The sequence below is a fragment of the Macrotis lagotis genome, chromosome 1, assembly GCF_037893015.1.
Source record: "Macrotis lagotis isolate mMagLag1 chromosome 1, bilby.v1.9.chrom.fasta, whole genome shotgun sequence".
NCBI classification, from domain to species: Eukaryota; Metazoa; Chordata; class Mammalia; order Peramelemorphia; family Peramelidae; genus Macrotis; species Macrotis lagotis.
The window spans coordinates 852,724,175-852,737,085 of NC_133658.1; the positions used below are offsets into that span (position 1 = coordinate 852,724,175).

The window sequence follows — 12,911 nt, forward strand, 5'->3', positions numbered from 1 at the left end:
TCTGTGTTTGTTTCAATTTCTCTAATAATAAGTGAATTTGCTGAAGACTTGGGTTTTTCTCAGGACTGATCACAGTGTTTTGCCCAGAGAGGGTGTTTAATGTTGTTGCTTGTCCTTCATTCTCTAAGAGAATCATGATATTAGGAAGATGATGTCATGACATACACAGGTTTTAAGTGAGGCTGGGCTGTGCACAGTCACCAGTCTTTCACTTTCTTTTCCAATACCATCTGGGTCTAGTAGCAAGCTATAGATCAGGATAACTGGAGATGACCCTGGATGCAGTGGGAGACTTTGGCTTTTTTGAAAAACAATGTAGAAGGGGCGGCTAGGTGATGCAGTGGATAAAGCACTGGCCCTGGAGTCAGGAGTACCTGGGTTCAAATCTAGCCTCAGACACTTAATAATGACCTAGCTGTGTGGCCTTGGGCAAGCCACTTAACCCCGTTGCCTTGCAAAAACCTAAAAAAATAATAATAATATTGTAGAATGGAATAGAAGTGATCAAGGTCAAATACAAAGCTGGCAACATGTTTCCAGGATGAGGACATGGGGTGGGGCCATAAAGCCCAAGGATTCTGATATCTAGTTAGACAATCCTCCCCTAACCTATAGATTTTTCCCTGAATATGAGAAGCCCCAGCAGGCAGCAGGAATGGGAAGGAGGTGGAAGAAGAGTGAAGATGAGAGAAATAATAGAAATAATGATCCTTATCAATTTACAAAATGCCTTTCAGATTCATGAGCTAAGAAAATCCTCACAACAGCCCCAAGAATGACTGTTTAAGTCAGAGTGGAGGGAATACACTCAAACTGCCCAGATAGGTACTAGTCCAACATGGTGGTCAGTGGTGAATGGAGGAACCATGGTGTTCTGGTTCCTTTATAGGCTGCCTGCAGATAATGTATTAAAGCAGGTGAATCGGGAGGACCCCTGCTGGGACATGTGACACATCAGGTCATTTAACTTGATGGAGCAGCAGAAGCCAGGGAGTTGCCAGGGAGTCTGAGTCCCCAACTTTCCTTTGTCTACCCAACTACTGACTTTCTTTCCCTCTTGGAAAGAGAAATCAGCAGGCCAGTCCCATAGGTTCTCTGATTAATGTGGCAAGTGGTCTTGAGATCAGTTGCATATTGTCCTACTAAGGAATTGCTCTGTGATGAATCTGGGTTGTAGGGTCCAGGAAAGCAATGTCCCTCACATTCAGAAATTTTTCCTGAGGATGGGTCTGAGTTAGAGGTGAAGACCTGATATTGTGGATTATTACTTCTCCTTGGTTTTAGGGATTACATGTTCAATATACAAATAGGGCAGCTCAGAGAGTCAGTCACTAAGGTCTCACAGCTGATCAGTGAATGGTAGAACCCAGGTCTCTGACCTGGGTCAGAGCTACTTTACTATTAAACTATTGCTGCAAGTTAGAAGGAAAGATGGTTGGAATACCATTAGCAATTGTATTGGGATACACTGTCATCAGCAATAATAATAATAAAGAATATTTGTATAGCACTTTAAGGTTTGCAGGGACAGCTAGGTGACCCCATAGTGTAGAGAGTACCACACCCAGAATCAGGAAAGACTCATCTTCCCTGAGTTCAAATCTGGTCTTGGGCATTAGTTGTGTGACCCTGGGCAAGTCACTTCACCCTGTTTGCCTCAATTTCCTCATCTATAAAATGAGCTTGGAGAAGGAAATGACAAATCACTCCTAACCGCATCTCTGCCAAGAAAACCCCAAAGGATGTCACAAAGAGTCAGATATGACTGAACCACTCAATAACAAAGCAAACAAGGTTCGCAAAGCACTTTATAAACATTATCTCATTTTATCCTCATAACAGTCTGGAAAGGTAGATGTTGTTATTATTATTATTTCCATTTTATGTATGAGAAAACGGAGGTAGACAGTAATAAGTGACTTATTCAGGGTCACACAGTTAGTAAATTGTGCTGGACCTCTCTGTCCATGGTACCACCTCCCTGCCTTAAAGCTAGCAAGATTACCAACTGTGAAGAAGGAGTTAAAGGAGAGGGAAGGGATCAACACAGCCCATTGAGACCACCCTCTGGATCTGGGGCCATGAAGGATCATGTGACACAAGAACCAAATGTATACCCATATGCAAAGCACTTTGCAAGTCAGAAATCTACAAATGATGACAACTATAATAATGCTTAGTACTACATCCATCAGAAGATCTCATCTCAGCTCCTCCATTTATCCGATATTGTGATCTTGAACCAATCACTTAATTGAGTTGAAGCTCAGGTTGCCCTACTGTATGGATTAATAACTGCCTATATCTTTCCTAGGTTGTTGGGAGTATCAAATGAATATGTATCAGCATATATAATGTGGATGCATTGTATATGATATGTAAACATATAAAATATATATGTTTTAAAGCATTTTTATTTATATATATATATTTATACATATGTGAAAATGCCTTATAAACTCTAAGGTCATCACATGAAATACAGTATTATTATTCTAAGAATCAGAAGATAAGAGGGGGCAGTATAGAGAACAAGCCTTGAAGTCAGGAAGCCCTGGGTTCAAATCTAGTCTCTGACACATGATGATTATGTGACCCTGGGCAAGTCCCCTAACTGCTCAGTATTCCAAGCAACTCTCCAAACTACAGAGAAGGTAGTAACTTGCAATGGTGGAGAGAGTGTCCTCACTTGGAAATTTTCTATACTATTTGTAGACTCATATTTTTTTAAATCCCACTTTAATTTTTTTTTTTTTTAGGTTTTTGCAGGACAACCGGGATTAAGTGGCTTGCCCAAGGCCACACAGCTAGGTTATTAAGTGTCTGAGACCAGATTTGAACCCAGGTACTCCTGACTCCAGGGCTGGTGCTTTATCCACTGCGCCACCTAGCCACCCCTCACTTTAATTTCTTAAGAAAGATATTTCTTGAACCGGAAAGCTTTTACAGACTTTTTTCCCTTTAGGAAAGAGAACAAAAGCTAAGGCCTTCCTTTGAAATGAAATAAGAGTGATAATCAACTTATTTGTCTAGCTCATGCCCTCTCCACCCATTAAAGTGACCGAAGCCTTGGCCAGAGGTTAAGCTATTGATCAGAGTGGGAACTCCCTTGGGGGTGTGTGGTTCAGGAAGGAAACCTGCTGGCTGCCTTGGCTTCCTTCTTAGTCTCAGCTAATGTCCTACCTTCTGCATGAAGTCCGTCCTTAATATTAGTTCCTTTCCTCTGATGGGATTCTCCCCCTTCCCCTCCTTCCTCCACCTCTATTGTGTTTAGCCAGTTAAGTGGTACAGCGGATAGAGTACTGGGCCTGGAATCAGGAAGAGTTCTCTTTCTGAGTTAAAATCTGGTCCCAGACACTTATTACATGTGTGACCCTGGGCAAGTCACATAACTATTTGCCTCAGTTTCCCCAACTATAAAATGAAATGGAGAAGGAGGTGACTCCAGATGGGGTCATGAAGAATCAGACATGACTGCAAATAACTAAACAGGTTTTTTTTAAATATGTAGTTCTCCTCCATTAGACTGTGTGTTCCTTGAGAGAAGACACTGATTTTTTTGTTTTTTCCTTCCTTTGTATCCAGAACTTAGTACAGTGTTTGGTCCTTAGTAGTAGGTGCATAACAAATGCTTATTATCTTACTAGACAGTCCTGGAATATTTATCTCTAACTGTATTTTAACATATTATGTTCAAGATTCCTTTATATGTTACTTCAATTTATTTTGGAGTATGGCTATGTCTGAAAGTACAGGGGACCATGCTGTCTTGAATATCTATTTCTAGGATAAAAACAGCCTGTCTATAAATTAATGTTCAATTCAATAAAATTGCTTAAGCACAAATCACAGAGATACCATTAATATATTTTTTTTCTTTATCACACTGAAATCACAGATCTACTTCCTATTCTTATCAGAAGATGAGGTTGAGGTCAGGATGCCTAGGACCTGGTCATTGTCATGGTAACTAAAATGTTGTCATGGTAACTAAAATGTTGGAGCAGAGACAGCAGAGCTGTGAGACAGATGGGCCAAAGTTGATGACAATAACTCTGTAAAGAGCCCCAACCTCTCTTCTTCTTTAAAGCTTTCTATAGGGAGCAGACAGAATCATATAGAGCCCAGATCCTCAAGCAGATTTTTACAAATTAGAAGGACATGTCTGAACTGTGTCCTGGGTGAGACCAGTATATAATGACCCTGTTTTCTGGTCACATGCTACTCCATCAGAAAATTGGTTCATAGTTTATCCAAACCATTCTGGTGTCTCCTTTTCCTTTAGGGTACATTTGTATACTTTGGGCAGCTGGGTGATGCCAAAGCACACAGAACACCAGTCTGGAGTTGGAAAACTCATCTTCCTGAGTTCAAATCTGGGCACAGACACTTATGAGTGGTGTGACCCCAGGCTAAGTCACTAGTTTGACTCAGTTCTTCATCTCCAAAATGACCTGGAGAAGAAAATGGCAAACTATTCCAGTGTCTTTGCCAAGAAAACCCTAGATGGAGTCATGAAGAATCAAACACAATTAAAATGACTGAATAACAACAAAAGTACACTTAGGCCTAAGACCCCCACCATCAGATATTATCCTCATTTTATAGAAAGAGAAACCAAGGCTCAGGCTAAGTGAATTAATGATTTCATCTGGCCCATGAGACTAGGGTGTTAAAGTATGCATATTGGAAAAGGAGGAGAGTAAATGAATGATGTGAAGTGCCTTGCAAATGTCAGATGTCAATTATCATCATCATCATCCTCCTCCTCCTCCTCATCTAGCTCTAAATCCTATGATTCAATCAATCAATAAGTATCTATTAAACACCTACTGTATGCTAGGGATCCTGTAACCCTCTGAGCCCTTTCCTATTCAGTCTGATATGTCTGTGTCAGAAGTCCAAGGTCACTGATATAAAAGAATTTTTAGGTAATTAATAAAACAATTAAGAAGCTTTTATTAAGCACTTACTGTATACCCAACAAAGACAAAAATTAAATAGTCCTTGCTCTCAAACATCTTATCTTCTCTAGGGATATAGGCAAAAGCCCCAAGGTAAATCTCTCCATTTCCTCCAGTTAAAGCCCCTTCCCCTGTCATCTCCTTTGACTAAGAACTTGGCAGTGCCACACACACACACACACACACACACCATTAGCCAGGTAATGAGCTCTTTAGGGCTTTCTGAGGAATCAAGGGTTGCAGCAAGTATCACTCACCCCTCGCCTTTTTTTCCTGGCTTGCATCTGTGAAGTGGTGCTGGGAGAGTGAGCCCCAGAGATTTGGCTGAAAGAAGAAGAGACAGGTTAATACCACCGACTTTTCATTTGGAGCACTGCTAGCTTATGGCACTGCATAGGCTCATTAGAAGGGAGGGCCCGGCTGTAAGTGGTTCTCATTATTTCTCCCAGTTTAGTGGAATCCCTTCAAAGAGGAGGTCACAGTTATCTGAGAACCTCAGTTGACTCCCTGACCTCCCCCTCCTCTTCTCCCTGGCCAGCTCATCAGATCTCTGCAACCTCTGATCTGACATATTTCTTCTCCAGCAAGTCCTCCCACCAGTCCTCTGAGTTATATTTCAAAAGTGAAAAGCCCTAGAATGGGCAGTTCATTGTCTACTTCACAAAGAATGCCATGTGATTTTTGACAGATGCCCTCAGGCCCTGGGCCTTTAGAATCTGTCTGATGATGGCAGTAGCTGAAAGGGGGCAGGGAGAGGAGTTTTGTGTATATTTACACACACACACACACACACACACACACACACACACACATACACACACACACGCAAACATTTAATCCAGAGCTCTGACTGAGAGCCTAGGGCTTCTTGGCATCTGAGCCTGAGAAAAGAGAGGTAGGAATGGAATGCAATTGTACTGGAAGAAAAGATGAAAGAGATGGCTTCAGAGAAACCTGAGAAAGTATTTATGAAATGGTGCAGACTGAAGTGAGCGAAACCAGCAGAACAATTTATATAATAAAAATAGCATTATAACAATAAACAACTTTGAAAGACTTTAAGAACTCTAGCTCCAATGGTGATTTTGATGATGAAGAATACCACCCACTTACTGGCAGAGAGGTGATGGCCTAGAAATGTATAATGAGAAACATATTTCTTTTTTTCTTTTTTTTTTTAGTTTTTTTTTTGCAAGACAATGGGATTAAGTGGCTTGCCCAAGGCCACACAGCTAGGTAATTATTAAGTGTCTGAGGTGGGATTTGAACTGAGGTACTCCTGACTCCAGGGCTGGTGCTCTATCCACTGTGCCACCTAGCCACCCCTAGAAACATATTTTTGAAAAAAGGCAATGTGTGAATTCGTTTTACTTGATTACATATATTTGTTATAAGGATTTTCTTTTTTATTTTTTTTAAAGATGGTGGAGAGGTGGGAGGGAGAGAAAATAGATATTTGTTTATTAAGAAAATTAAAATTTTTAAATATTTCTGTACTTAAGAACAAAAGAAAATGAAGGGAAAATAAGCTCTGTGATACTGAAGAAAGCTTAGTCTTAGAGTCTAAAGACCTGACTCCATTGTTTTCTATGTGATCTTAAGCAAGTCACTTCTCTCTCTCTCTCTCTGGGCCTCAGTTTCCTTATCTGAAAGATGGAGATAATAATACTCACACTACCAGGGTTGTGGTAAGGAATGGTTCATGGAAGTCAGACAACACAAAATAAATTGAAGCTGTTATCAGAATCCCTTTTCTGATTATTATTACAGAGAGAAAATTTAGAAACATGGAAAGGACATCAGAAGATCCCTTCTCCCTGAGCCTTAGAGTCCTCTCTAAAATCCATAATTCATCTATAAAATAGAGATGCAAATAGTGCCTGGCTTCTATAGGGAACCTTTGAAACATAATTGAAATGGGGAATTATCACAGCTATTAAGCTAATAAGAATAATGTTAACTGATATTTCCAGAACTCTTTAAACTTTCCAAAGCATTTTATGTATATTATCTCTGTGAAGTTTCACATAAATCCTGTGAGGTCAGGGCTACCATGATTCCCATTTGACAAATGAGAAAACTTAGTTACAGAGATTGTCAGCTATAAATGTCTGAGGAGATCAGTTGAGGAGATCAAAAAACTGACTGGCAAAGAGCTTTGGGTTTTTATAATCAGGAGTGGGAGGGAAATGGGTAAATTAGGGATGAAAGAGATGTAATTGCAAATCCCATTTTCTTATACCCTGGATATCATACATGGTGGACTCTGTGTGTATGTGTGTGTGTGTGTGTGTGTGTGTGTTCTTTTTTCTTAATGCAGAGTATGTCTGAGAGCCTAGACCTGAGAAAAGAGAGGTAGTAATGAAATGCAAATGTGCAGGAAGAAAAGATGAAAGAGATGGCTTTAGAGAAGCTGAGAAAAATATTTATGCATTGCAGCAATGACCTGGGCCCTCTGCAAGCCTCAGCCCAAAGGACCAAGACAGAGAAGGGGTCTGCTGCATCACATATGGATTTGGCCTAAATGTCTTCAAAAGTCCCTTCTAATTCTGAGCTTCTGGGATTTTTGCCATAACCCTCACTTCTCTGAGATTCAGGCTTCAAGTTCCTTTAGCTCCATAGCCCCTGTTACAATGGAAGCTCCTCAGCCAAGGAGGAATAGTTTCATCTTTGTACTTGTATCTCCAGTCCCTTTTGGTGTGGTATGACAAATGACTATCCTGTGCCTGATCAATGATTGATTTATTGATCGAACATAATCTTCTTTCTCCTTCCTGTTCTGGGCAACACCCACCTGGCACCCCGAGAGCCAGAGGGAGAACTTGGACCTGTTCAGAGGTATTACTGGGCTATCATAATTTTAACTGTTCCTCTGTCTTAGCCCCTACAGATGTGGAGCAACAGATGTGAACAACAGGGCAAGCCAAGCACAGTAGGTGGCTCATTCAGTAGGTTCCTCAAATGTGTTTGTTTTATTTGTATTTATTCTTGAAATCTTACATGCTAGTAGCTCTGATCCCTAGACTGCTTTCAGGATTGCCAAACTCTTCACATACATTACCTTATTTGGTCTTCACAATAACTCTTCTTGGGTGGGTGCTGTTATTATCGTCATTTTATAGATGAAAAAAACTGAGATTTAGTTTAAGTACTAATTCAGGATTCCATAGCCAATATGTATCCAGGGTAAAACTTGAACCCAGGTATTTCTTATGACAAGTATACCAGCAGCTAGGTAATTTACCCAGTCCTCTGTCAAAGCCTCGGAAGAACCTAACAGAGCCTGTGCATCACTGGCCAAGTCTTTGGGACTGCAGGGTTCCCTCCTGTGCTTCCCAGACTGAGACTTCAGAGGAGGGTATCAGGGGAAGGGATGTACTATGATCAACCAGCAAGCACTTTGTAAACATCTGTTACATAGCAGTTAGGTGGCATAGTTGATAGAGAGCTAGCTCTGGAGTCAAGAAGACTCATCTTCCTGAGTTCAAATCTGACCTCACCTACATATTAGCTAGGTGACCCTGAGTAATTCATTTAACTCAGTTTCCTCTTCTGTAAAATGAGCTAGAGAAAGAAATGGCAAACCACTCCAATTCTTTGTCAAGCAAACACTAAATGAGGTCATAAAGAATCAGATATGGGGGTGGCTAGGTGGTGTAGTAGATAAAGCACCGGCCCTGAGTCAGGAGTACCTGAGTTCAAATCCGGTCTCAGACACTTAATAATTACCTAGCTGTGTGGCCTTAGGCAAGCCACTTAACCCCGTTTGCCTTGCAAAAACCTAAAAAAAAAAAAAAAAGAATCAGATATGACTGAAAAACAACTAAATAACAAATGACGTGGCAGGTACTAGACTAGGTGTTGAAGATACCAAGACAAAAGTGACCTAGGTGAAGTTGCTTAAGAACAGGAATTCTGTTTTCTTTTATTTTTTTTAAATTTATTTTTTTATTTAAGGCAATGGGGTTAAGTGACTTGACCCAGGTCACACAGCTAGGCAATTACTAAGGGTTTGAGGTTAGATTTGAACTCAGATACTCCTGACTGGTGCTCTATTCATTGACCCATCTGAGCAAGTCACCTCATTTCAAGAACAGGAATTCTTTTTTTTTTTTTTGGAAGGCAAATGGGGTTAAGTGGCTTGCCCAAGGCCACACAGCTAGGTAATTATTAAGTGTCTGAGACCGGATTTGAACCCAGGTGCTCCTGACTCCAAGGCCGGTGCTTTATCCACTACGCCACCTAGCTGCCCCAAGAACAGGAATTCTTAATCTTTGGTGTGTGTCCCCCAGCAAAGCCCATGGATTTTTTCTAAGAATAATGTTTTTAAACACATAAAATAAAATAAAAATGATAACAAGGGAAACCAATTCTATTGAATTATAGATATGTATATAATAATACATATACATACATATTTAAAACAAGTTCAAAAACTTATACTCTAGAAGTCTATAAAAACAATGTTCTCATCATGGTTCAGAAGAATTGGTAGTCCATGGAATGGCCTTTGCACCCTCATCGTGCCCAGACACATAAATTTCTCATCCCTGACATAAATGAAGGAAGATTTTTTCTAGTTCAAGACTTCTCTTTCCCTTTCCCTCTGACAAATCTTAGGCAATGATGATGAAAACATTTAGCCACCTTATTGACAAAATTCTCTGGTGCAGGTAGGAAGGTCCCTGGGGAATGCCCCTTTCTCCACTCCCTGGAAAGGCAGGTCTGGGCTCCGAGATGTCCAGGAAATAGCAGATGAGGTTAGAGACCTGCCACTTTCATCTTGTGGGCAAAGAAAGAGGGCAAGGCGGTATGGTAAGGAAGAGTACTTCTGGTCTGGGAGTGAGGAATGTCAGAGTCTTAGATGGCATAGCCTGGCTACTAACTTACTATGTAGATGTGGGAAAGTTTTTTTAATTTTTTTTAATTTTTTTTTTTTTTGCAAGGCAATGGGGTTAAGTGGCTTGCCCAAGGCCACACAGCTAGGTAATTATTAAGTGTCTGAGGCTGGATTTGAACTCAGTTACTCCTGACTCCAGGGCCAATGCTCTATCCACTGTGCCACCTAGCCCCCCCCAGCAAGTTTTTTTTAATTCTCTAGAGCTTCAGTTTCCTCTCCTCTTTTTCTTTTTTCTCTCTCCTTCCTTTCTTCCTTTTCTCTTCTTTCCTTACTTGTTTGCTCCCCCTACCCCCGCCTTAGCATCCCTAAACTTCCATTTTTTTGGCCTGTAAAAAGAACTAAACAACCTCTCAAGTTTCATTCTAGTTATAAATCTATAATCCTACAGAGGAAATGGAGATTCACAGGGTTTATGTAAACTAATTGCCCCAAATCTCAGTTTCATCCTCTATAAAACAGTCCCTTACAAATTCCAATCTCTCAATGACAACAATGATAATGATGATAATTGCTAAGATCTTAATCATCCTTTATAGTTTCCAAAGTACTTTTCTCACATCTAGCCTGTGAGAAAGGAGGACATATATAATTATCTCAGTTTTGTTCAAGAGGAAACTGAGGTTTCCAAAGGAGCAATGACTGGTCACAATCACACAGCAAGGAGGTAGCAAAGCTGAGACTCAAACCCAGATTTCTTGACTCTCTTTGTGACTGTTTCTCTGAGTTCATTAGTTTTTTTCAGTCTCTGAGACTGTAAATGTTCATAAGATTTAAATCAGGAAGAAACTCAAGACATCACCTATATTAGTGGTTCTCTACCTTCCTTGTGCCATAGACTTTATGGGTGAGCTTTGAAACTTGTGACTCTTCTCAGAATAATGTTTTTAAAAGCAAAAATTGAAGTAAGAAGAAAAACAATTATTTTGAAACAGTTAACAATATCTATATTTTTTAAAAGATCATAGGTCCCATGTTAAGAACACTTGATCTGGGGTTTATAAATTCCTTAATTTTATCAATTATATTTACTAATGACCAACCTCTTAAATTTTACCATTAGAACTATACAAGAAGGATAATAGATAATGAGTTCCTTGTCTCTGGAGGTATTCAAGCAGAGGTTAGACAGATAGTTGCCAGAAGTTGGAATAGGAGAGCCTGGCTTATCTTCCAATTCAAATAGTCTATTACTGAATGAAACTGAGGCCCGGGAAAGGAAATCACTTTCTTATGGTTATAAAGCTCATAAGTAGTAGTGGCAGTTGTAGTGAAATTAGTAGTAGTAGTAGTAGTAGTAGTAGTAGTGTAGTAGTAGTAGTAGTAGTAGTAGTAGTAGTAGTAGTAGTAGTAGTAGTAGTAGTAGTAGTAGTATTGTGGTAGAGTAGTAAGGACTGCCATTTAAACAAGCCATGTGACTGGACCTGGAATCAAGGAAGACCTGAGTTCAAAACCAGCCTCACACACTTACTGACTGTATGATCCTGGATAAGCCACTTAATTTTTGTCTGCCTCAATTTCCTCATCATAAAATGGGGAGAATATTAACTACTTTATAGGGTTGTGGTGAGGATCAAAAGGTTAATATATTTAAAGTCGTCTGCTATATAAAATATTAGCTATTATCAAATAGTGCTTTAAGATTTGCACAGAATTTGAATCTAAGCAATAACTAAAAAATGAACTTATTAAATGAAACAAAAAAAGATGGAAAGATGAGTCTGTCTCCTCCTCTTCTTTCTCTTCTGTCTTATTCTGCTTTCCAATGTCAAATGCTAACAATCCAGAAGAATCTGTCTGCCATATTCAGCACAGGTAATGGGGAAATGATGACCTAACATTATGGAATGTGATGAAGCTGCCACTACCCCCTTTGCCCACATTAAAAAAGACAGTACTGTTAGTCTTAGAAAACATCTCTTGGTTCCTCTCCGATAGAAAGAAGTTGACATTTTGTCTTGCATGTACAGAACACTGGACTTGTAATCCACAAGGTCAGGATTCATATCCTGTCCAGAAAATTTGCTCCCAGCTCTGAACAAGTCACCTCATCTCAGCCTCAGCCTCCTCATTTGCAAGATGGTGAGATGATGGCCAGAATGCCTCCTATCCAGGGCTATAGTGAGGCACAAATGAGATGGGCTATGCAAAATTTTGTGAACCAGAAAAAGCAGCATAGAAATGTTACCTATTATTCAAATATTCAAATGGCATTTTCTTTTTTTTAAATTTTTTTTGCAATGCGATGGGGTTAAGTGGCTTGCCCAAGGCCACACAGCTAAGTAATTATTAAATGTTTGAAGCTGGATTTGAACTGAGATATTCCTGACTCCAGGTCTGGTGCTCTATCCACTGTGCAACCTAGCCACCCCTGATATTTTCTTAAGTTAGAAAATTACAGAATGAATATCATCCAATTAATTGGCTGGAGACAATACTTGAGTGTTTCCTGGATGATCCTTGGGCATCTGGATGGGTTCGTCCCAGCCCTGATGTTCTATGTTCTAAAGGCCCTCCATCTCTGACATTGTTGTTCTAAGGATCCTCCTGGCTCTGCCATTCTATGTTCCTTCCCAGTTCTGACATTCTATTCTGTTTTCAAATTCCTTTCAACTCTAACATTCTGTGTCCTATTTTTGAGGTTTTTCTAAATAGTTTATATTCTGTTTCTTCATCTTTGACATTCTATGTTCTAAGGTTCCTTCCAGTTCTAACATTCTGCTCTATTCTCAGATCCCTTTCAACTCTGACATTCTGTATTATGTTCTGAGACTTTTCCTGATAGTCTATATTTTTAGGTTCTTCAGTTCTGACATTCTATGTTTGAAGGTTCCTTTCAACTCTAACATTTTGTTCTAGTCTCAGATTCCTTTCAATTCTGATGTTCTGTGTTCTGTTCTGAGGCTTTTCCTAATAAACTATATTCTTAGGTTCATCAACTCTGACATTCTATGTTCTAAGGTTCCTTCCAACTCTAACATTCTATCCTATTCTAAAGACTCTCTCAGTTCTGACATTGCATGTTCTAAAGTCCTTTCCAACTCTAACAT

At 39.7% G+C, this 12,911-nt stretch overlaps 1 protein-coding gene across 2 annotated transcripts in view; it reads right to left on the minus strand.

The window, feature by feature from the left end:
* HEYL (hes related family bHLH transcription factor with YRPW motif like) overlaps positions 1–12,911 on the minus strand; it is a 36,063-nt gene that overhangs the window by 13,389 nt on the left and 9,763 nt on the right. For both annotated transcript variants that reach the window (XM_074217622.1, XM_074217621.1), the window contains one exon: positions 5,222–5,288. In XM_074217622.1, coding sequence (XP_074073723.1) covers positions 5,222–5,248 — 27 coding nt within the window. In that variant the 5' untranslated portion in view covers positions 5,249–5,288. The remainder of the gene's footprint in view (positions 1–5,221; positions 5,289–12,911) is intronic.